Here is a 26905-nt window from a genome sequence, read left to right as displayed (position 1 = left end):
TTAGAAATACAATCGACAAGACGACTTCTCTTTCGTCTCACCTGGGAAGCATTGCGAGGATGGATGCAACAATGACAGTCAGCCAATAAATGTATCTCGAAATAGCAGTTTGCATAACCCAATAAGATCCTGGTAGTCCCATGCAATTGACACATACGGTATTGTAAATGAGACAAAATCCAAAGAACACACCCAGTGAAATGATTATAGAGCCTACGTGAATTATTGTCTGAAAAAAGAAAAAGAAAACTTATCAGAATAAATTATAGTATGTATCGATACATGTTAATCCTTTTTCATGGTATCTTCTCTTACCCAAGACCTAGTTTCTATCGCGACATAAATAAGCATCGAGATCATGCAAGAGGTCAGAATTGTCGTTCCAAACTCCCAGATATCCACATCAGAGTCATGGTAGGCCTTTGAAAAAAATTGATCCATAATTACTACAATACAATGAGAAATGTACTATTAATGTAAACCATACATAATAATAGAATAACAATGATTGACTGATTTTACAATGTACAAATAAGTAAAATCTTGCTAATTATGAACTAATGTTTATATACTTATAATCAAGTAATGATTATACTTACAGCCTCGGTGGTAAAGAAAATAACTATGCTTTGATAAAGTGCGTCAGCCATTGTTATCCAGAACGAATGAGGCTGATATACAAGGCCTAACCGCCCTCTTCCATATAATTGAGGGGATGCCATTAGCGTACCAGCTGCGACGAGTTGGTCATAAACACCGAGCGTCAGAGGAGGCAGAGATGTGAATAATAAATTGTAGAGCATTAAATATATCTGATCGATCATCACAGCTCCCGAAAATCCGCAGTACAGCTAAAAATTATAGATTGATTTACGTGTGCTTAGATTATTATTGGTGTATTTTTATACTTTACAAAAAGCAATCGCTGAAGAAGTACAATAATTGATGAAAAAAAGAAAAACAAAACGAACGAACTGACCTGGAACCAAAAAATTAGGAAGACAAAGGTGGCGTTTTTGTAAAAGAAGTATAAAATCATTCTAGACAGCCTGTCGTAGCACCAATGACCGTGAACCAGAAGGAGTCTGGTCAGCAACGGAAATCTAGCAATAGCAAAATCCGCAGCCATCACGGCTTGGGTGCCTTCGCGCCCAGAAACGCCAACTCCAACATCCGCTGTCTGAATCATACTAACATCGTTTGCTCCATCGCCAATAGCAAGAGTTCTCATACCAAGCTGTTCTTTAACGACGCGTACGATATAGGCCTGAAATATCAGAAAGAATCGTATAATAGTAACAAATTCAGTATCGACCGTGGCTAAATTACTCAAGTTTGAATGAAATAAAGATGGTGCGATTCTGAGAGAAACTTTTGTGAAATCTAAAACTATCACTCACTTTTTGTAGAGGGGTAGCCCGGCAAGCTAAAACACTGGTACAAAGACGAGTTAACTCGAGGAATGGCCCAGTCAGTCCTGACCTTGGATCCAAAATAAAAGTAAGTGTTTTTCCATCCACAACCAAGGCACGTTGTCGTCGAGATCCAATTCTGTGAGCAACTCTTTCCGATGGATCAGCATCATTAACATCGGTGGAATAATCGACTAAATGCTCCTGTTCAATAGCTTCCAAATGACCGTGAATCAAGGTTTCTGCAACTGTTTTGGATCGTGCTTGCAACCAAAGCAATTGCATAGATGGTGAGAACAATCGCGCTGAGTAGGCAATATTCACCGCTGTTTCTGGCTTGTCTCCTATAACAACGAGTGGAAATGAAAATATTTACAAATTTCAAAATAGACTCAGTTAATTTTCTTTCGCGAGTATTTCTGCACCAGCTCTAGATTCTCAATATTAATTGATAAGTATGAAGACTCAATGAGTCTGTGCAGCTAGGTAATTCAGAGTAGAAGTAATCACTGATATGAACTATTGTTGACGTTCAAAATTGCTTGTCACGGTTGCATGTGACATTTTGTAAATCGAAAAACGTCCAAAATATTCAATTCTGAAACTACTAGTGTTATTGACAAAAACAGTACTCAAATACTGAAAAATTATTTGCAGCAACGTAAGGCTCTAACTGATACACCCATTTTTTATTTGAAAATCTCTTGTAAGTCTGGAAGCGCATTTTTAGTTGTTTACTCGATTTGATACTTGTGCTGTCAACCAGTCATATCTAGATATGTCTAAACACAACCGACTAATATCGATTCAAAACTAGTGATGACTATTTACAAATCCAAACAACAAGGCACAAAGCCATAAAGTGGGAAGAAATCAGCTCATTAAATTTACCGAGTGTGGAAGTACGTAAACCACATTTGAGTCTTTCTATGTCAAGCGGAACAGCTTTTTGACCTCATATTTGAACTGTTAACTGAACTAAAAGTACTGAAACCGGTTTAAAAAAAATTTATAGCAAAATCAGAAACATCGAGGTCAATTTATGATTTATTTAGTCCCGTTTCACGTGAATTGATTGATTCGTTTGGTGTAAATGAAAAAACGAAATACTAATCATTGCAGAAATGAAACGCGAAAACTTTGAGAACTAGTATAAAAATGTAATCTGTGTTTTTAAATCTGTAAAATCCAAATTTTCACAGATGCCCGGAGATTTTTTTATGAAATAAGAATCTCTGAAATATATAGGTTTTCCAGATCATTAAACTTCTTGTCAACTAACCAGTTAGGACCCAAACTACAATTCCAGCAGCAATGAGAGCGGCGATCGCTTCTGGTACACCAGTCTGAAGTTTGTCCTCGATTCCTGTGGCGCCTAACAGCGTAAGATGAGATTCAAGACTAGCATAAGAATCTCTCAGACGCCTTTCCCGGTTTTCAGTAGCAAGTTCAGCCTCATTGTGTCGCTGGAGCCAAGTTTCAAACTCAAGAAGAGTGAGAGTTCGACGAGCCATTGCCAAAGTGCGAAGACCTTGGCGAGCGTAGGAATGCAGCTGTTGCCTAATTTTGCTGGCTAAATTCGACGTTGATTCGTCGTCATTCGGGTTCAGCGATGACATGAGCGTCGAATCCGCACCCTTTGTGTACATAACAATCTCCCTGGTATGCGGATGCCGTACAACAATCGACATACACTTTCTACTTGAGTCAAACGGCAGTACCTGAAATGGTATTATCTTTTTAACATGGGTTCATAAAAGTACGTAGCGTATTTAAAACCGCATGCTGAACCATCTTGGTGCAAGAAGTATGGAACATGGTTGCAAACCACAAACCTTGAGAATCTCAAAGTCCAGCGTCGACTTGTCTGGCAGAGAGATTAGCGCGCTGTGAGGTGTTCGTTTCACAAGCTTAACATCATAAGCTCTCGCAGCTAAGACCAAAGCTAATTCGTCGGGACTTTCAGCTTCGTATATTGGAGGAGGCTCGGAATGAGCTGGACTAGAACTACGATGCTGTGTCGGTGATGTCTTGCGCGTAAGTATACTGATGTTGAGACCCGGAATTGACGAGACACCCAGAAGTTTTGGCCTGTAAGCAAATAAGCAACTACATTTTAAATTCAATTATTGCTCAGTTTCCAATTCACTGGGTTTCCATACTTCAATGAACATAATTTGGGCGAATCGTTCGTATGTCGGATTTATTGTCTAATCGTTTACCTTGACAGTTTCACATGTGGCGCATGATCTCCAGTCGCTGTAGCATCAGTAGAAGATTGAATTGGCGAAAGATTCGTACCAGGCGGTGGCGGACTGGGCGTGACACTTCTGGACTCTGTCAGTCTGGCATATCTGAAAAGCAAAATTCAAACATATTCTTTCATCAAACTCGGCAGTGTTGTAAAAAATTTTATCCATTTCCGTTAAATGTTTCTCAATTTTGTCCGCAAAAATTCACAGATTTTTGCGAGTAAAATATTTCACCAAAGAAGAAAGTAACAAAGAGAACCCTGGATTACGGAAGAAACTATAAGATTAGATATTCTGAATCTCCTTTACCTAGTGTGAGCTCCATTTTTATGTGGTTCTTCGATAACGCCGCTAGAATTCATAACGTCATGGTGCGGCGATGTATTGACAACAACCGTATTACATACTGCTAAAAGTATCAAAAACTCCTGTAATCTATGCCTGGATAAACCGATGAGTAAGTCTTCCTTCAACCTAATACTCGGTATTAAATTTTCTCCCTCTCCGGTATGACCGTAGTCTTGTCCGCCAACAGCGCACCGCCTGAATACCATTTTGTTCTCCGTCAGAGTACCAGTTTTGTCTGAGAACACGTACTGTACCTGAAAGAGAAAAGAAAGCTAGGACTCATTACTATCTGTCTGATTAAATGAACAACTTCTTACGATGTTCAATTTGATTTTTTGTACCTGGCCCAATTCCTCTGTGATATTTAAAGCTCGACATTCTGCTCTGCGGTCAGTATCCGGATCATACAACGCTCTGTCGTTTCCAATGTGATAAACTTGCACGACCTTTGCCATTTCAATGGTGACGTAAAGGCTTAAGGGAATCATTACTTGGAGTATAATAACAAAGGTGAGGAAAGTGAGCATTCCTTCGGAACTAGGATTCTGAGGATCTGGTAGAAATGGAATAGGAACTTGCAGATCATAGCCAGAGAGCCATAAACGACAGCCGATCGCACCGACTAGGCATAGTACGACCAGTATAAAAACACACCACACAACATCCAAATTCATCTGACGTTCCAGTCGGGACCTCTGAAACATTGTAAAGAAAAAGTGCAATAAAATCATGCTTTTGTTATTGCCAAAGGAAAACGATCGAAACCGCTACAAAATATATACCGTTATGAATATCTTTGATTCGATAAACGTGGATGGAAAAAATTCGAGTATTAGCTTGAACGCGATTTTTTATTTTTAAGAAAGATATTTGCTTCGATAGATCTATCAAGGCAAGTTGATGAATTAGTGAGCACATCTCTGTTTAGTATTTCATCTCATATCAGCATTCTTGTCTCCAGTCAGTCTGAGTGGGTGAGTGATAATAAATTGGTGAGAATCCAAATTGCTCTTGGGCAACCAAGCGAAACACATTGAGAAATGATAAGCCTCTATTATTTTGTCTATTTTTTCCTTTTTTTCCAGTACTGCTATTTATAGATTCCCGCTATCTCAAATTAGTTTTGTCGTAAGATTCATTCATGACGCTCTCTCATCGTAAACTATCATCCTTTCGGTCGAGATTATGCCATAATCACAGCGTTTCCGGTAATTTTGATTAGATTGTTTAATATCTTTCCGATTAACCAGCCTCTGATATATGTAGTGCACTATGAAAAACGAAGACGATAATAAAATTATAAATAATATACCGCGATATTTGTCTCGAGCTAAATCAAACTCGATCCCCTTTTTATAAACGTATTAAAATTTGAAATACGCGTGAGGGAAAAAATAAGCGATATATATTTACAACAAATCATCAATCTCTCAGTGATCAATCGTTAAAAATTTATATTTATAGGCTCGTTCCGAAGCCGAACACCAACAGACATAATTGATTGATTGATAATTTTATAAGACGTACGTATATACAATAACGTATAATACTCTGCACACAGAATTAAAGCTACTCGCAGACGCAGGTCAACATGAAAGTACTATACATTGTATGGAAGGTATAATAGCGATAAAAGCGGGTAAATAACATACAGACATACATACAGGCGTGAAAGATACCAGATGAAAAATTCAAAGTAAGTATGTGCATATAATTCAGACGGTAATAATTAATATAGACGTTATAGAGATATGGCGTGTGCATTGCAAGTCAATCGTTAATCGTATCAGCGTAAATTACACGTAGCGTTTATATTGTAAATTGTAATTACTCGGTAGCAGTAGCGGAATTGTGGCATTTAAAAACAAAAGGTCAGTAAACATAGTCGCCGAAGTGCTCGGGGTGCAAAATAACCACTAACATAAGTATAAAGAATGTACTGGAAAAGAAAACAAATTTTACGTATAGTTTGCTCACGGTAAAAATTTGTGTTTATATAAACGGTACTTGAATTTCGGACAACAGGGAATTGATAAGAATTCATTTCAGACGGTAAGTAGAGATTTAATTTTCCATAAAATGAGTGGGAGTTATCGAAATTGCCAGATTATTTATAACATCGATTCGAGTTTAGATATTTTACAAACCTTGTAACGAGGTCCGCCATTGTTTAACATAGCCTTCGTTTCGTGACCGGCATAAACGACGATCCCCTCGACAAAGTCGGTGTTTTTCAAAAGACATTCCCTGAGAAGAAGATTTTCTGTCGAAACAGGCACCCTGGAACCAGAGGAATGAACCACGGCCCCGTGAAACCTAAAATTAGAAAGAAAAAAACGTCGCGTTAATAAAATCATAGGGGAAAAAAAAAACACAGACAATAAAAAAAACAGCCACATCAATGTGAGTATAAACAAAATTTATTGGCGTACGTGCTAAAGAGAAATCCATCGCAAGCAGAGTTGGAAGAATAAATCAAAGGGTTCTGGCAATAAGAAACAAAAAAATAAAAAAAAATAAAATACACACACATGCACATACTGTAGAAGATAGTTTGGGAGAGAATTTTTTTTATTTATTTCTTTTTATTACCAACTATGACGTAGATTATAACAGAATTGAAGTAATAAAGTAAGCAGATACGCGTACCTGTAGATTCTTGTGCTCGGTTGATCTACCTCGACAACCGATCGGAATTTGGACGGTTTAAAACTATTTTGTAAATCTAAGAATCCCCTGACAACTTGGCGCTGTTTCAAATTCGTTTCACCGTCAAGATTGCAGGTGTCAAGGTAGGCCAAACCCTGAGGATCGCTGCTTCTCAATAGCAAAAGATCTGCAGGTACCAATTCGTTGTTTGACAAATGGACGAGGTCGCCAACCTTAACGTCCTTCCAGGCAACCTTTTTGTATCGGTCGCTCTCCCTGTAATCAGATAAAACGATAATTAATACTACGTGGTATAACAACTTGACCCGAACCTCCGATAAATAAAAGTTTATCAAACCCCGCGCATATGTTCAATACACGCCACGAGTAAATAAATATTTAACGGTAAATATTATTATCATCATACAAATATCGACGTAGGAAGTCACAGAGGTAGAATATTTTGCACGGATATGAATTAAATAATGAAAAGGAAAATGAAATTTCACCAATCGACACTTATCGTCGTGTATAATAAATTATATCGTCCAAAGAATCACGTTAATAAAAATATCGCGGTATAAGACGTCGTATCATCGTAATGCAGGCGCTAAAATAAATATCCACACCTGTTTATCAATATTAATATAATATCGCTACTCGCGTCTCCCGTTTGCGTATTAATACAACATAAGTGCGAAAAATGTTTCACTAAAATGTAAGTGACGTCAGATCGAGCGTGATCCGCTTGTTTTTCGATGCCAATAATAACTCCGCCTCGAATTGTATCTTTACGCGTACGTAATACAAGCGTGTCTGCTGTCTTGAAAGAAAAAGAGGTAACACGTTGATAATAAAGTGTAGCCAAAGTCGAGGAGGTACATAACTAATATTTATATTCGATTTGCAGCCATGAAAAAGTGAAGATAAAAAATAACTCTACAGAAAAAAAAATATACGTATATACTTCTATTCCTCCGACTTGAAGGAAATCCAAGACGAATCTTTCATTCGAATTTCAGAAAGAGAAAAATGAGGGGAAAAAATACCTACGCGATTTCAAATTGTCATTATAAATGTATCGTTAACCGATCGGCGAGAAGAAGTTCTGACGTACAAATAACGAGCTTCGCGGTATTCAAGATAGGTAATTTTAGGGGAAATAAGGAGAAGCTTTGTGAAAATAGGAGGGTATTAGAGTTCCAATATATTCTCACAGTACCGAACAAACAGAGCAAAATTAGATACACACTAAGTTGTCCGTTATTTTGGTCGTTTTGGAATTTTTTTCATTGCACAGCAAAAATATGTTCATGTTATAGAAAAAAAAAGAAAAAGAAATCCCCTGTAAGTATAAATATATTTTTTGGATAATATTAACAGGTGCCAAGGAACGATCGAAATTTTCAATGCTGGTTAATTTTTTTTTAATACTTTTATTTCACAAACTAAAACGGAGAGAAAAAATCAATTTGACGCTTCAGAACAATGTTTATATTTCCAACTAGATTTATGAACAAAATAATTTGTAACGAGCTCACGTATTTCGTAGATAATAACGACAATAAATTAAACCCGTAAGAATTATGATTTTGTGAATTACGAAAGAGTTTTGAAATTCGATGTGTTTTATTTTATTTATTTTCTCGTTCATACGCTTGGAAGTGTTTAAACATTGTTCTCAAGTATCAAATTGATTTTTTTCACACATTTTAGTTTATGAACAAAAAGTAACCGAGTGGTAAAAATAAGGGAGTTTTAGAGTGAAATTGATTGCTTTGGGGTAGATTTAGGCGAAATCTTTAGTTTTCGAGTGCTTGTAAGAAGAGAGCGAAATAATTAGGGTACTTTTGCGGAAATAGGACACCCACCGTGTATCGCCTAAAATTGCATACCACGAGCCATATTTTACGAAGCGAATCAATTATACTCGGGCTAGATTTGCGCTAGGTCTACGCTATAAACGTTCACGTTCGCCCCAAACTCTTTGCCCGCCTACGAACATACGGCGGCTTGGCTTCCGCGTTTCGCCAAAATCAATAACTTCGGCTGCATCTGGTTGTCTGCCAAATAAATAAGCCTAAACGTCGAATTTAAAGTTTGAAAACTCATGTGTTTCGCAATGCCATATAAGAAACTCCCGTAAACACTTGGCTACTATATCTTCTGGCCTGATTTCAAATCCGGACGCCCAAGCATGGCTATTCGACACGTTTCTAAAATTCCAGGTTCAGTCTCGTTAAAAATAATAACTGGTACAATAATAACAATTGTTATTGCAAAGTATTATTATTGACATATGCCACGTCACTTACAAACGAAAGGAAAAAATAAGAAAAAAAAAAAAAAATTCCATCGACACTTGCAAAGCTATAATGTACAGTGATTTTCACGGATATAATTATAATCGTTACGTACGCATCGTTATTATCGATTTTCAATTTAATTATACGTATAGTATACATGCATAAAGCACCGGTATTCGTACCTTCCTTCACACCGGGTCTCGATTAAATAAAGATAAAGGGAATGATGACCTACCACGCGCTCTAATTTCACGTCACGCTATAATAGAGTATAGAAATAGGCATAAAAGCGAAATGGATTCGGCCGACTAGATTTTTGCTCGTATAGGTACGCGAAAGTCGTATTGCTGAATTGATATTTTCAATTAATAAGCAACGAGATCCGCGTGCTGAATACCTTTTGTGGGATGACCATGATTTTCCATGTCGTAAGAATTTATTTATACCACTACAAGACTGTCCTTTCACTCGCGTGCCTGGCTACATCTGGCTGTACAATCTGCACTGGATAAGTAGAGAGAGAGAGAGAGAGAGAGAGACAGAAGACATACCGCGAAAGTTCAACGTAAAAAAAGCGTGACATACGAAAACGATTCAAGAAGAATGAGAAACAAAGGGGAAAAAACCTCAGTAAATCGCAAATCGATCGCGGCAATACGGTTAAACAAAATTCTACCGAGATAGGCGGACGACTGGAATGATTGATCGATCGATCGCAAGATAAAAAGAATACGAGTTATTTTTTCGAACCAATAAAATGAATATTTCATTGCAAATATTATAACAGCCTGAGACAAAAAAAATTACGAACAATTAAATAGAATAATACAGGCGAGGTTCGTGAAGCTGAAACTAGCAGCCAGAGGCAGCAGCTAAATTTGTTAAACTTTTTGGGAATAGAAAAATGCAGCTCAGTTTTAGCCACTTAATTCTATGAAACTATCGGAGATTCAAGGTACTTGGCTTAATTTTTATTTTACAACTTCGTTGCCTAATTCGAATGAGCATTAGAACATCTGGCTGCTAATTCTGTCGGCTAGCTTCAATTTTGTACGAGTTTCTATCACAGGACCGAAAAAAAAATCTAAGATCAATGACTGAATTTGATTAGATTGTTCATATTTTGCACTTATAATAGTTATATTGACTCTCAGAGATAGATAAAGAGACATATAGGTTTTGTTCTGTTCACCTTGGGTCAGGTACTACAATAAAATAGATACAAAAAATAATTTAAAAACAAAACACAACAGAATAAGATAAAGTAAAATAAACCGAACTAAACTAAAGTAATATAAAGAGAAAGAGAGAAAACGAGAGAGAATGAAAGTAAGAGAGAAAAAGAGAGAAACGACGAAAGAAATAGTCAGGCCTAAGCAACGTGACCAACTAGAAGACTTGACAATTAGCAGCACAACTGCACGCGATATTGTTATCAAGGTACACGTTACACGTTTTATAATATACGCACAGTAAACTGAAGAACCTTGCGTTTTATCATAAGTCGAGAAATGTTGCGACGTATTCTTACGTTAGAAGAGTGTCACTTGTAAAGCTTGTTGGTAAAAAAAAAAAAAACAAAAAAAACTTTTTCTCCCTCACTATTTATTGTTTACGAATGATAGATTTGATTTTTAACAATTCGAAAAAATACCCTCCACTGTCCTTACTTTAAAAATTAGAGTAAGACGTTGCTGCAGACGATGCAGAAATTTATGGAAAAATCACTGCAAATATTGTTCATTTATTTTTCAACAAACAACCTTTTATGCCGCACCAAAGGCATGAGGTTAATTGTTTGGTCGTCAAGATCCTTTAAACCATTTATGAAAGTTCGTGGTAATTACGCCTTGAAAATACCGCAAGTAAATATTCATTTTAAGTTTAACCATTTTTCGCAGCAAAATTCTTTGCGGACTATGTCCCGAAAATTTGAAAATATCGAAATCGTGCAAGGAATGAGCAAAGAGCAAACCATTGGGATTGAATATAGTGTTAAAATCGAGATCTATCGACGTGTTTCTCGTGACGGCACCAACGACGATTGTTAATAAATCATAGATATAAAAATCCTATACAATTGAGTAATAAACTTCAAATTCAAGACGGTTTATATCAGTCTAGAATGTAACTCATACAACACGTACCAGATGGAAGTATAATTGAAGAAAATTATTCACTTTAGGGAGTTAAAAACAGATATTTCGATACCGCAGAGAAATGTTTCGGGCGAAATGCAGCTGATGAAGTGTATGAAACGTGCAATTATAGATAGGGTAGCAAAAATCGCGGACATCCATTTATCCTTCACTGCCGATCATAAAGATTTCAACTTCCCTCAGTATCTATATTTAAATCGATTTCGAAGCGATGAGTATCGAAGAGAGAAATCGAAAGTCAGCGCATATGTATAGTAATTACGTATACCGAAGAATGTATTCTCTCTTTCTATGCATACATACATATATATATATATATCATTCCTTCTGTCTTTGTGTATTAAATAATAATAATAAAGTAAACAATAAAAATAATAATAATAATAGTAAATGTATTAAATTTAAAAAAAAAAAATACAATTAAAAAATTAGCAAGCCAAAATGGAAAAAAACGATGATTTCTACACCTACTTAAAATACACGGACTTCCGGTGTTCTTGGAAGCGAAACGATTTTCACACGCAAAAGTTTCTTACTACCGATCAAGTCTGCAGGTTGCGTAAAAGAAATTTTAAGATTTGGGGCAGCTCTGAGCGGAATTTTTTATTTTTATTCGTTCTTCACACTTTCGTTACACAGGGTTTAATTTAGTGATTATAAATGAAGTACCGTATACTTTCATCGCGTATAATAGGACGTGAAATGATAATTATATAGGTATCATCAATGCGTTTGGAATGGCAATGACGATTCATTTTTTTCAATCACCGTCGTACCGTTAATGCGTCATTTTTAACTTATACATATACACGTAATTTATACAAGCAACTGTAATTAACCAAATAATTTTATATATTACCAACAACGATTGCAGAAGTTAGCGACCCAATTTTCTTTTCTTCAATAATATAATTAAGAAACAAAAGGATTAAATTTTGCTAAATTAACTGACAATTTCATGATTAGAACAACGACTTTTGGACAAGTGTTAAAAAAAAGTTTTGCACACTTAACAACAGAAGAGAAACGCTAAGAGATAAACATGCAATACCTGTACTGTAAGGTGCTAAATAAATAAACTGAGAAGATTGACCGGGGAAAGTATCGATTTCGCGTTTGTAAAAATCAGATGTGCATTCCTCTACACGTTCCCGTGTTGTAATGGTTATAAAAATGATTTCAGATCGTCAGGCGTGAACATTTGCGTGTGAAATTATCGTGAAATAGAAATGAATCAAGGTTAGACTATTTTTTCATTATCATATCTTCGCGTGCTGTGCGCAATTCAATTTCAACAAATGCATCTTCGTTAGAACCGACGATAAATGCGCAACGAGTATACTATACAACATGTAACATGCAGGGAAAATTGCGTGTTCGTATCGTAAGTTTATTGGTAATAAATAAATCACGCATTATATCTAGTTATTTATGTAATACCCCGTACAATTGGCATTCGCAAATTACGTTCGAATTATACACGATAGATCTCCAAGACTACATCGATTGGCTAAAATCAGGAACTGAATTATTCCCAGCGTCTACGTTGTTCAATGTCGAAGGAGACTTGAGAATGCATCATCATTCGTGACGTAAGTAAGGAATTGAAAATAAAAAAGACTATCAAACGCTAATGACATCAGTTTTATTACTTCCGGTACACTGATTTAATGACAACAATGACAACAATAATAATAATCATCGTAATAATTAGAATTGGAATGTAGCGTTTATGCACTTGGAATAAACAGACGGTATGTATGTATACAATATCCACCTATACTACATACATAGCGTTTCCATCTGTACCGTTGATTGAACAAATTATTTCCGTATCGATCATGACGCGATAGTTTCTTCGCTATGTACAGTACACACGCATACGTATCTACACGACAAATCGAATTCAGGAAAAGGTATACGTATACGCACCTCTCTTCTTCCCTGCATACCTTTAGAGTATCAATATTAAGTTTTGGAACAATGTAGAACAAACTTAGAACAATCTGGAACAATTTTCGAAAATTCCGATTTCTCAAAATGGGGGGCTAACTTCACGTAGGTACCTTTAGAGGGCAGAAAAATCGTTGTAACAATTTAACGAAACAACACATTGTGCATTAGTAAGGCATAAACGGGACGCATATATACACTGAGAAAAATTTCATTTCTCACAGTAACTTGAAAAATTGAGCAAAACAGGTATCGTTAGAAAAAAACTGTTTCAATATTGTTGGTATTACGAAAAACGAGGTAAGCCTAACCATTTTGCGCTATCGTCGAGCCTTTTTTGGTAATTCCAACGCAAAATCAGTTTCTGAGGTTTACTCTACTTTTTTAGTTAAACAAGGCTTTAACGTCAATTTATCGTTGCACAAGCATTAAATTTTCGCAACAGTTGCAAGAAAATATAGCAAACGTGATCTCAATGAGAAAGAATAGTAACGTATACTAGACTCTCCGGTAACAGCTAGAAAATTAATTTTCATTTTCTACCTAGAACTATATTTTTCGATTGTGGTATAAAAAATGAAAATAGTTAAGGATTTACCGGTAACCGAAACTGAAAATTCCTTTCAGTGTATCATATGTGTGTGTCCATATATACCTAGTATATATATATATATATATACATGCTCTGACAGAAGCACATTGTCTGAATCAGAGAATGGTGGTATTGGGGCTTGTATAACAATTATTGCTTCACTCCAATAAACACCCTATACGTGTATACGTGTGTGTGAGTGTGTGTGTAATATAAATCATTACGTAACTCAATTCTCAGCGCTACAAGTCAGTTGTATAGGTAGGATAGTTAGACGTTATGTACGTTATACCCAAGAAGAGTGCGTTATCTAGCGATGGTTAGAGACGATTGTAGTCGGTTTCGCCACGAATCAATCGAGTTCAAGGCTGGTTAGTATTGGGTATATACCTATACATATAAAATTCCTATAACGTGTATCGAAGAATCCCTGGCAGCCTGCAAGTGTCATGTAATTCGAATATCGACGCTCGATGCCGACGATCGTCGAAATATCGGTATTGTTGATACAGGCTGTTGCAGTGAACTGAGAAGCCTGAAAGGCAATGATTTTCGACAATTTTTCAGCAAATATATTATTTCGAAAAACAATTCAACATTTCGAAAGAAAGACGGATAAAATTCAACGTCGACCGCAGGCAATGTCACGAATATTTTAATGATGCAATGCGATGCAAAGCCAATTGATTGATTGCAACGCCTCGAAATTCTCGGTGCACATACCGTGTAACAGCAAGGATCTTACAGTTTGCGCTGATGAAGCGTCCGTTTGAAGCTACTTGAAGATGCGTGTTACCTAGCAATTGAATATATGTATATATGTATTTATATGAGAAACGACGCATTGCCGAGGGAAGTGTTTCGTCGTTGTATAGCAATATTGAGACAGAAAATTTCAGCAAAGCGAATATATAAAATACAGCTCGTTTCCTGGTTAGGCTCGTTGTCGTTTCCATTGATTCCTGACCAAAGGAATCACAGTGTACGATTGTGTGAACGAAGTATCTGAAAGTATTTGTCATTGTATAGAAAATGATTAAACAACGGACGAGTTTTCTTCCTTCATCACCAGACAACGAATCGATTGTCATAAAAAAAAAAGTTTCAAACGACGTGAAATTTTAGGGAAAGAAAACTTACGGAGATGAAAGAACGACTTGTAAGCTTACTCGGAACAAACTATCGAATCAAATTAAACAAAATTTTTATACCATGTACCAGACTTCCGTTTCTACGAGTAAGGAACTGTGACGATCGCAATAATATCAAAGATTGATTTTAAATATTAGAACAGCAGATTCATTGTGCACCATAATGGCCATTAATTCACGCACGTGTGTGAGTGTATATATACAAACTATCCACACAATTACTGCAGACTGTATCAATAAGCCAAAGTGAATTTGACAAGCCTGAACTTGCGTCACGTATTACAGCGGTTCGTTGTTTATTTGGCGCGAAAGAAGAAGTCAAGCTTTTCAAACACCGAGTATTCAAAATGTCATCAACTTGTCAAATCGGGTAACCTTTTTGAATAATTTTTCACTTTCATTCGCGTACAAAAGATATGTAACGTACATACATAATACATGTATGCCTGTAATGAAGGTATTTCCAAAAGTTGACCGGTGTTTACGCGGTAATCAAAGCAAAAAGTTACCTTGCAAAGGTTCGCAGAGCATGATAAAATTATGACGCTTGAGGAAAAAGCCTGCAGTCACGGTTCGAGTAAATGATTCATTGGCGATAATTTTTTCCCCTCATTTGGTTCAAATGCTTGTTTTACGCGTGTTATACACGTGATGGGAAATGTCAATTTATACGTATCTGTGTATATATACATACATATATTGTACCAAGGTAGGAACGAACAGTTCGTGGTCAATGTCAGCGTTGACGCGCCGATGTCATCGGTGTTGGATTGCGAATCGAGAAGGCGAGAGCAGGCTGGTATTAAATCGATTCCATGCACCCACACATTCATTCCCAAGAGCCACACGACGATCGATCTCAATCACCGTGACGACTTTTAAAACACCATGCATTCCGTATTCCGAATCGACGGAGTTCTAATTATCATCAATACGTACCGCACGCGTGTTTAGCTTGTGCAATTTCACCGGATAAAATTGGTTTTCAAATCGCCTCCGCAATCCGACAACGACAAAGAGAACGACGAAAACCGACATCGTAGGTCGAAAATATCCAATTCTGTATTCGATTTAGCGTTTATTTTTCCATAAATGAAACACCCACCCACATACACACGTCTCTCATGTCCGAAGCTGACATAAATCCATAACCCAGACGACGAACGGTGAAAAGTGAGCGTTTGTGTTTGTGTTTGTGCGTGTGTATCCTCCAGGGCACGAAAAGATCGAGGACTACTATGAACGCTTTGACTTAGAATTGCGTTTCGGACCACCAGCGTGATCGTACGTACGTAAATACACGCATGAATGTAGATTGCGGAGACTGTGCCGAGTAGGGTAGGATGTGATAAGTAATAAGGTCCGAGAAGGAGTGCACCGACCCGTACGGTGATTAGTGCCTGCTTTATGCGGGTGGAGACACGTATGTATAATACATATATAATGCCGAGTAAATTATCGTATGAATTCGTTTCGTATGTTTCACCCTACTACCTAATATACCGCAAGCTCTGTTAATAGCACGTATATGCGAGTTTCATAATTAGACATGGTGCCCACTGACAGCGGTCGAAAAAAATCCTCGACTTTTCCTGAGTAAAAAGGCTACGTAACAGTGCCAACTAGAGTAAATAGTTAATGAAGCTATGAATTTATCGGTATTTAAAAATGTGGTAACACTCTGTTTAACGGCGACGGAAAGTAATTTTTATACAGTCGAGCTTGAGCGCAGAAATATTTTTATAAAATTATTTTATCACGCAAACGTTTACACGGAACATTGACTAAATCATTTTACGAAAATTTCAATGCAATATTTAGATCCATGCAGAAACTTACTTATCGAGTAGATGGAATATCTTTCGTACAGACCAGGACATCCCTTCCGCTTACCCTTAACCCCTGCGTCTCGTCAGCTCTATTTATAACATCTCTACGGATGCGCAGCGCTTATCGAAGAAATATACCCAGGAAGCATTGTTTCGTTTACGAAATTTGGAAAAATCTCTCTCGTGAATAGTAGGAATTTTTTCTACCGAAAAGCACTTTACTTCTCAACACGATCTTCATTGATTAGAAATTCGTAGCGTGCGATTTTGTCGAATTTTGATTTTTCGTGAAACGAGCTTAGTTCTTTCTCGTTCCACCGGACCACCGTTCATTTTCCCCGACCAATTGTAATACTCCCTGAATTTTCCCTGACGAGTGGCCACCGTGTTAAAAATAGAGGAATATCGCGTCACGCGTGCAGTTTCCACCTCAGCTCGTCCTCGTGACGTCTTACGCGCGTGCAGTATGTTGTATATTTATACGGCGTGAAGGTGGCAGCTTAACTCAGAATCCCGGAAGCGTGGTATAGGTATCCTCATTTCCCCGACGTTACTCTCCAGCTGACTTAATCGGATTACTTGATTACTTTGACTCAAACTGTGCGGCCTTCGGAAGCTATTACCAGCCGGCGATAAATCGAAATCTTAAAGACACCTCGCTATCGCCGTCTCAAAGCTTGCAAGCATCGTGTTTAATTGATGATTAAATTATTCTGTCAAAATTAACACTTCGTTCATCTCTGATACCTTATAACGAATGCAATGAGAACCGTTTCTCGTATAACCGCTGATCTGGAAATAAGAGGTGAAGCATTGGAAAATATTTCCGCGCAATTATCTGGTTATTGTAAAATTACGCGTAGCTGCGTACGTTCCTCGTCTGTTCGATGATAAAACTGCACTGAGATAAATTTTAAGTTCCGGTTACCGCTCAGTCCTTAACTGTCTTCATTTTTTACCACAATCGAAGAATACAGTTCTAGGTATAAAATGAAAATTAGTTGTCTAGCTGTTACCCGAAAGTTTAGTAACCGTTACTATTCTTTCCCATTAAGACGTTAAAGCCTTGTTTGACTGAAAAAAAGTAGAATAAACCTCAGAAACTGATTTTGCGTTGCAATTACCACAAAAGGATCGACGATAGCGCAAAATGGTTACAGCAATTAGCAATATTCAAACAGTTTTTTTAACGATACCTGTTTTATGTACTGAATTTTTCAAGTTACTGTAAGAAACGAAACTTTTCGCAGTGTGTACTGTATAAACCCGTTTCAAACTCCGGTGACATATTCATCAGCCTTGCAAATTAACGTACATCGTTATAGTTTGCACTCTCTGTTCACGAGGTTACAGCAAATCAGAATGGAAGGTGGGTGTCTAGGTTTATAGATATTGCGCGGAGAGACTATCCATCGCATGTATATCTATACCTCGTACGTCGCCAAGTGTGATATATATACTGTTGCATCGTAAAACGAGTCGACAAACCGTTGATTAATACAACAAAGTTGTAAGATTTCAAAATCTCGATATCGTTAGTTATTCTTGTTCTTGTTGTTGTTGCTGTTGTTTTTCGTTTACCATTCAAAGCTCGGTGTCGACTCGTTAAATTCGTGGCACAACGTTGCTCAAGATCGACGATTTCATGCCTGTAACGTAAACTTTGAAAGATGACGCGGCGTCAGCAACAACGAGAGTTTAGTCTACGCTCACGTAGTTGGCCGATTATAATACTGTGTTACAAACTCTGTATTATCGGTTCTCCGAAACTCCTCAAGTCGTAAAGTAACCCGGAGTACGTAGTTTGGAGGATAAAATATAGAAAGTATACAATGCCAAAATGCAGATTTGTCAAAATTTATACCAATTCGAAATTTTACCGATTTATGGTTTTACCTTCATATATTTCGTATTTCTGTACTTCGACGATCTAGATGATTTCAAATTTATGAAATTAAAGTTCGAAACGTTGTAGCGACGAAAGATCGCGGAAAGAACACTGTGTTCTTATTTCTACTATGACTTTCAAGGAGGTAAGATTTCAAAATAAAAGTTTTTTTTTTTTTTTGTTTTATTACAGTTCACTGAATTTCAAACAATTCCAAAATCGCGAAATGACGATTTCTCCTAAGAATGAATCGTTACGACAACGTTACTAACTTCGACATGAAACAATTTTCTATGCTTGAACTTTCTGCATTATTGCAATTCGATATCTTGGTCCTTCTACATCGATCGGTCTTCTGGTTTCTTCAAGTTTTTCAAATCCCAATCCGAACAATACAAGTTCAGAAAAAGGTGAACCGGCATCGTTACGTTTATGCAATAGTTTCGTAAGATGTTTTCAATTAATTGCCCTTTATAAGAGCGAACCAAGAATAAACAATAAAATATATATACATCAGGAGTCGCGATTCTATTGTTCGCAATTACACGTTCGGGTGAAAAAAATTTGAAAAAAAAACAAGCGTATACAGTAAAAGTGATTTCTTCGATCCTACGCGACTATAAATCGCTGTTATTATAGACGTAAAATCGGTGATTGGTGGCGAAGGCCAACATTATCAGGTAGTTGGTGTTCTATTAGGTGTATATATAGGCGTGTGTTAAACTTGACACTGTACACGGTGACTCGTCGATTCCAAATATCTGCGAATGTAAGTGCGGGGCGGAGTTGGAATTCCGAATTTGAAAAGTTTCGAAAGCGCCAAATGCCGAATTTATTGGTGGCGAAACTTGTGGTTAAAGAAATTAAACTTTTACGAGACAACAAAGTTTCGAATGGTCCGGAACCTAACGCTTCCAAGTTCCGAGAGTGCGGAAATGAGAAAATCAAAAAATCTGAAACATCGAAATTCTGACAGATCCGAGATTTTCAGTTCTATGAATTTGTGATTTCGTGATATTTCACGACTTTGATTTTGTTTTAAATTTTCGACATTCTTACTACGGAATTCTGGTCATTCTGAATTTTGGTTTGTCTGATTTTTTTACTCTATCAAAGCTTTATTTTTCCAAATTTTCCTCCATCCTAACTTTACTTTTCGGAACTTTGCTCTATCGCAGTTTGAATTTTCGGAACTTTGAGCCGTCGACTTTCTAACCATCCGAAACTTTGTTGTTTCTCCAAAGTTTAATTTTTTTATTTTAAGTTTTGCCAGCAAATAATTCCGAATTAGGCGCTCTCGGTACTTTTCAAATTCGAAACTTCAACACCGCCCCGTGTGCGTATACGAATCGAGTGAGATACGATAGTGTAAGAAATAGAAAATCAAGATCCAACAAACAGTTATGAAAAACCGCCATATCGCGTTGCGAAAAAGTTCTGCACCCTAGCGGATTGCAATTAGGTTGTTTTTACTATCGAATCGATCACCATCGCGTTTTTCTATTTTTTTTTTTTTTTTTTAATTTTTTCTTCTATACGTCAACAACTGCGTTGTAAAAGCCGATCGCCCAGAGATTATACAAAAGAACCTTCTATATCACGGAACAATTTTACTATTATTAACAATTTATTGACGATTTGCGATCACGTAATATAAAAAAGCACTCATCGCTGTTTTCGTCGCGATATTAAATACAGATGCGAGAATAACAATCAGGGTATATAGCGTGAATGACATATTAGTGTCCCTGACATTTCCTGGTTTTCCAGACGAAAATAGACATTTTTACAAAACTGAACCCCCTCAATTCCCTGACGATTCTCGGTTCTACAGATTTCCCTAACAACAATTACACAACAATAACGTACAATTGGTGTAATAAAACGTGCAGCAGATCGTGTACATGGAAATCTCGCCGAAATGATTAACCTTGCAGTTGAATGGAAAATAAAGCAAAAAAAAAAAAAAAATTTGAAACTTAACTGTTCTACTAATAGACACGCAGAGCAAGGCTAGGAGCATATTGACCTAGTGCGTCGGGCTACATTGGTGTCAATTATCTTCGTTTCAGTTACGACGATCAAGTTCCCCGCCGGCAGGGACGAATCGAGAATGATTTCGCGATGGGAAAATCCCAGGGCGACGACGATCCGTCCCTGATATCCTGTTTCGCGTTTTAAAACACGATTCGGCGAATGCGATGCCTGCAGGAAATCATCCCCGCAGAAATAAACAAACTTGGTGAATGAAGTTTTCATTTCATCGCATTATATTTGGATCAATTTATCTTTAGTTAGGTCAAACTTAACAAATAATCATTGATATACTAGATGAAATTCCATACTATTATACTTTTGGCAAGTAATTGAAATAAGCATTGGATAAAATTTATGTGAATATACTTATTTTGTTCACTCTTTGAGTAAATCTTTGTACATAATTATATGATATACAAGACTAACGACGATTCGTACGTGTTATGAATTATTCAAGCCTGGTATTCTCCTCTACAATAATTGAAACACAGTTTGAACATTCTTTTTATTCAAACAATTCACGCATGTGACGATATATATATATTTTTTTTTGTTTCCTGTTTTTTCTCCTTTTGTTTCACCTTATGAGAAATTCGTTAAATAATGTGCTATCGAATCCCTGCGTAAAATGTATCTACGGAAGAACAACTTCAAAAGGAAAAATACTGAAAAAAAAAAACTTCGGAATATCGACTGCAAAAAAATCTGAAATTTTCCGATCATATAACGTCGCGACGTGTGCAAAAATGTTTATCATCGTCCGGTTGAACTTGTTCTTCGAATTAATTTCAATGATAATTTTTGTTCCCGGTATGGATGAATTCTGCTTGTTCGACGTAGAGTGAAGAAAAAAAAAAAAAAAAAAAAAGAAGCCCGTGTCGAAAATAAGGATCAATAATTTCTGTCATACGGCGCCATTTGGCATTGCAATAACAAACAAGCAGTGCGCCGGCATTAAATCGCAAATCGAACGACCGGCGACGCGCTCCGTGAGTGAGCAACGGCCGAAACAAACCCGTCATATAAACGGCGTAAAATTCAATTCGGTATTGTTTATAACAAACGAACTAACACAGGCAACGAATTTTACTGTTTATACACCAAAGATGTTTGGCTGTGCGGGCAGAATTTATAATTATGAGTCAGCTCTCGTTTCAAATCGCTTCTTCGATAGCAGTACGATATTCATCAGCCACACGCATGCGGAACGATACTCGCGAGATAAGAGAGCGGAAGAAACTCGATTGGGTCGTAAACTCTACGGAATAAATTGTGCCGATGTAGGTATTAATGCAAATTTCCAAATTGGTGATTCGAAATTAGGGATAAATTTGGGTCACCGTCTGAATCGGGATGAAAAACGATTAAAAAATCTTAAACAATGTCACCTGCGCCAATGACGATTAACGCGAATGAAACGACATCATTCGTGTATTAATCTAAAATATCGGTAATTCAAAAAAACGTTTCACACAAATTTAGAACGTTCAAAATGACTTCTGATGCGATTCCGATATTTTCGCGGACTAATATTGCTTACCATAGATTTATTTATTTTACATCCTATAGTATCGGACTCGTTGAAGCCGTGTTGTATTGTAAGAGTTCTTAAATTGTTCCTAGACTTCTAATTTTGAAGGATCTGCAATCGACTGGCAAAAGGATTCGAACAACATAAATAACCGATAAGAAAGAAACTCCAGAGTTCAATTACTTTTTAAGCTTTTCATTACAAAACCTTTTCTGAAATCGTTGTTATCTAAGCTTGTATTGCTCGTATAGCTCGCGACTAAGATTGCTGGAGAAGTTTCAGCCATTTTTTTCATTTCTTTTTTTCTCAAGTCTTGATACGAGCGGCGAAAGCCATTCACCCTCAGGTCTGCGATACTCTCCGAGCATCGTAAAAGCGACTCACCGTGTACTCAGCCCCTAGAGTTCGGCGTTATCCTTTCGGTCGTCGACCTTTAAGAACTATTCTTGGTAAGAGGAGAAAAAAAAAAAAAAAACACATTGTAGAAAGTGAGATTATCCGCACCTTTCCAGCGATATTACCCTAGAGGCCCTGCAAACCAATTAAGCCACACGCAAGGATTAAATTCTATTCATCCTAAGCTAGAAATAAAGATATTTGCAACGAGTTCGAGGTATTCGAGATTGATTGCAATTTTATATACATTTGGAAAACCCGCAATAAATTTTGGGAGGAAAAAATTCTGTTTTTTTTTTTTTCTTTTCATCTTCTTCAACGGTGAATAATCGCCGATCGTGTGTTTAGAAATCGAAAACACGCATCTTCGATTAAACGGACAGGTGTGAAGATAAAAAAAACGGCTTGATTTGTATCTCGCACGTAATCAACGAGATAAATAGAACCTTCCGATTCGTATCGAAATTTTTTTCGTCAATAATAGCTAAAATAGCAACGGTGATAAGTTTGATTTAAAAAAAAAAAAAGAAAATAAAAAAAAACAAGAGGCTTTGGACTGCCCATGAGCCAGCCCGCAAACTTCCCGTTCTTACACTGCGGATTGCAAATTCATAGAGAAAAGAAAAGAATAATATTTAATTCAGATTTCGAACTAAAAATTCAGATTCGTGATTAAGGATTTTAAAGCCTTATTTTTTTTATTTTGAATCACGATAACGGATCCATCGTTACAAATTTTGGAAGTCTGAGCTTCGATTCGTTATCGGTGACCCGAAAAACCTCCGTCGACCAATTTTCACCAAAATCGGAATATTTTTAGACCTTTTCAACCACGTTGGATCGCCATTTTGAATTTCACAATCCGACTTCAGATTCGTGATCAGCAACCAGACAAACCGACGAGTACCAATTTTCATCTAAATCCAAATGTTTTTATTTTTTTTTTAGCTTATCGAATACGACAAATTTAAATTTTACAAATCTAACCTCACGGTACTAATTTTTATTCAAATCCATTCATCCATTCTCAAGACATCATCAGTTTTATTTGATTTTTTGGATTTATGTTATTTCAATTATTGAAAAAGAACTCTACCGATCAAAGCCAAAATCTAATCAGATCTAAGTTTGGAAAAGCCGCGTCGATTGAGACTAAAATCATTGAAATCCGGTAACTCGTTCTCGAGATATCGGCAGACAAAAAAAATTGATAAGATACGTGCAACCATACATAGACACAGACGTACATCGGAAAATGATCGGAGGTGATGCTCTTCACATCAAAACGTGGAGATCTAGTGAAAACTCAACTTTTCATGTTCAGGTTGATTACAATTTCTTTTTTTCTCTGAAAACAGAGAAACGGGAAGTCGAAAACAAGTAACGAATGGATTTCAGTCACAACCACATGTTTCCGACCCCTTTAGCGCACGTCGGGCTGTCAATTTTTTAATTCTCCGAACAAATCCAGGAATAAGTTTTGAACAAAGGCAACCGCAGATCTGAAATTACGAACCGTAGCTGATGAAATTACAAATCATTTCCATATCCCATGTAACTTATGTTTGGAAGAAAAAAAAAGGAATTAAAATTACACAAATTAAAAATTATACGTAATTTTCTTTCAAGGATTTGTTACATCTCTCTCTTTCTCTCTCTGTCTCTCTCTTTTTTCATCAGCAGCACAGAAAAATGATCAACCAAATGACAACTAAACGATAGACAAATGCATATTTAATGAATATTGTATAGAGTTCTTCAAACTAATTAAAGATGTAATCATTAATCACTGTATAGTTTAGACTGCAGGTTTATAAATCTTGTAGAAGAGAAACTAGAATAGAAGTGCCATTCACTGCACGTACGCAAATTATACCTTTTATTATAATACGCAGTTATAATTAGTGCTTCCTTAAACTATAATTTCAATTAAAAAAAAATAAAAAATCGATTTTGACATCGGAATGGTCGTCATAAAATCAAGGAAGATTGCAATTCATCAATATATATACACACATATATACGTATGTATATATACAAGTATATTCTATATTTCAAATTACGACATTTGACGCATTAAATACGTCGAAAGACATTATTGCCTAATGTATACGTATATATATATGTATATAATACCTAGTGCAAGATCTCCTTAACGAGTCTTGGCGCGTGTACTTCTAAACTTTTGAGCGTTGCACGAGCCTATGTACATATGTATTTATGTACGTACTTATGCACGCGTGTGTAAGCGTAAATGAAATCAGTTCGAGTCTCGACTACAAGGCAGATTCTAAATTTAAAACCCGCACGACGCGACAGACGAACGGCTCAATGTCACAACACTGACAACTGATGGTAGTAAATTTCACGTGCGGTGCAAAGGAAGAACCGCGAATCAGAAGTTTTACCTCAAAGTCCACTTCCCAGTATTTTTCCGTATACGGCCGCATAGGCGGATTCCAAGAAATCAAACAGGATACAGCGTAGAAGAAAACAATCCGGAAAAAGTACTGCGTGGAGAAGAACAAACTAACGGAGAAAAAAAAAAAAAAAAAAAAAACACTTTTCATCACCGTGAAGAGAAAACAGTCTGCCGGTGTGCCCGATAAAATTCCGCGATGATCTCGAAAACGGCCGAGTGAAAAATCTGATGATGATAAGACTTGGCAGTAAAATGAAAAGGTTGAGAAAAAAAAATAAATAAAAATTCTAGAGATTCGAAAACGTAAAAATTAACTGACGATCGAAACGTATACTTTTCTTACATCGACAAAGGTGATGATAAATAAAAATGAGACGCTTGTTAAAGAGCATTCATATATTTAATGTTTTTTTTTTTTTTCTTCGATTCGAAGAAGAAACATTGAAGAGAAAATTATACCCGCATGTCATGTATCTCATACAATTACTTCGATCGATCGCGGTAATCTTTTCGTTGCAAAGTTCCTTTCCAATCACGAAAAAACGTGAACGTTATACGTATATCGCGTGTCTAATACACGGGATAAGCTGTCGTATGCGCAAATATACGAGCTTCTGTCGCGTGAAAAGCTGAGGCATGGTGTGAAATATTTTTGTCTTTCCTGCGATAATTTAAGCTGATAACACGTGAAAAGGCATAAAAACGTTGAAAAGAAAAAGATAGAAAAAACCGTCGTAACGATTGAAAATTAGGCAGGTTAAAATCGGAAAGAAAAAGGTGACGTCCTTTTCATTTTATTTCAACAAGCAAACCAAAATTCACAAGTCGAGTATGATGTACCTGTGACATTTTCAAATAACCGTTACATACGATATTGGCCGTACATATTTCGAAAAAATGATAAGCAATATTCGATAAATTGCCTGATAAGACGGGAGAGAGAATAAGAAGATACGATAAAAAATTGGGTCGTGTGAGAATCCACGAGTTAATCTTTGAGGAATGGGATGGAGGAAAAAAAAAAAAGAAAAAGAAACACGGATAACCAAACACAGTATAATAATACACTTGTGCGTATTCATGACAACATTTACAAACACTGGATTAATCAATTAACTTTTTTCTTCTCCCCTTGACATTTGTTTTTGGTTTTCGTTTGGTCGTTTATTTATTCTCATTTTTTTTTTTTTTCTTTTTATTTTTTCTTTCTTTATCCTCTATTTTTTATACCTCTTATTCGGCACCGGCACGCAATTCCGTCGTCGAATGACGTCACAGACGACGACCTGGAATGACGTCATACTTGACAACGCGGGCAAACTTTCTCAAAGGCATCGAAGACTTTGGATAGAGGGAGAAGCGTGCGTGAGTGGCGTTGATCCGTTGTTACACGCTGCTGTTGTTGTTGTTGTTGTAGATATATATATATACTCGTATATATGACAGATATATAACAGGTGGTATATATATATATATATATATACATATATAAATAAAAATTTGTAATAAATTGATTCTACACAGTCACTACATCGCTTCGTCTTTTTATTCGCAAAGCTTCCCTCGCTTTTTTTCTTTTCTTTCGCTAACTTTTTCCCGGCAACTCGTAAACGACGAATTTGTGAAAAGTACGATCGCTGTTTCAACAGTAGTGTAATTTCGCCGTCATTATACAGCAGGTGTAATTATAATTCGATCGCGGGTACAAAATTCATCTGTTTCGCGGGTACATTGCATATTACGTCGAATCGTTAGTTTCTATGATATGTAAGTGGTTACATACTTGTATTACAGTTATACCTGTGATCAGCGATTCAATCATCATTTGTTCTCTTTTTCACCAATAAAGAGATCGATTCTTAATTCATCTCATTGTTGTAAACGGATGGCTGAGTGATAAGTGGTAAATAAAAATGGTATTAAAACGTAAAAGAATATTTCTACCGCATGCATATATATATATGTATGTATGTGCGATGA

The 26905-nt window shown here is 36.5% G+C and overlaps 1 protein-coding gene across 3 annotated transcripts in view; it reads right to left on the bottom strand.

The window, feature by feature from the left end:
- The window catches only part of LOC107219754 (phospholipid-transporting ATPase VD), a 60723-nt gene that overhangs the window by 2167 nt on the left and 31651 nt on the right, over nucleotides 1-26905 (bottom strand). For 2 of the 3 annotated variants that reach the window (XM_046743722.1, XM_046743723.1), the window contains exons 5-16: nucleotides 6662-6937; nucleotides 6160-6328; nucleotides 4354-4707; nucleotides 3974-4266; nucleotides 3635-3766; nucleotides 3248-3521; nucleotides 2695-3133; nucleotides 1401-1756; nucleotides 980-1267; nucleotides 600-851; nucleotides 316-420; nucleotides 42-229 (exon numbers count right to left, since the gene is read on the bottom strand). In XM_046743722.1, the coding sequence (XP_046599678.1) occupies nucleotides 42-229; nucleotides 316-420; nucleotides 600-851; nucleotides 980-1267; nucleotides 1401-1756; nucleotides 2695-3133; nucleotides 3248-3521; nucleotides 3635-3766; nucleotides 3974-4266; nucleotides 4354-4707; nucleotides 6160-6328; nucleotides 6662-6937 (3126 nt within the window). The remainder of the gene's footprint in view (nucleotides 1-41; nucleotides 230-315; nucleotides 421-599; nucleotides 852-979; nucleotides 1268-1400; nucleotides 1757-2694; nucleotides 3134-3247; nucleotides 3522-3634; nucleotides 3767-3973; nucleotides 4267-4353; nucleotides 4708-6159; nucleotides 6329-6661; nucleotides 6938-26905) is intronic. The other variant, XM_015658084.2, reaches the window with a different exon arrangement.

Source organism: Neodiprion lecontei, chromosome 6 (assembly GCF_021901455.1).
Source record: "Neodiprion lecontei isolate iyNeoLeco1 chromosome 6, iyNeoLeco1.1, whole genome shotgun sequence".
In the NCBI taxonomy this organism is placed as follows: domain Eukaryota; kingdom Metazoa; phylum Arthropoda; class Insecta; order Hymenoptera; family Diprionidae; genus Neodiprion; species Neodiprion lecontei.
This window is presented reverse-complemented; position numbering and strand designations above follow the sequence as displayed.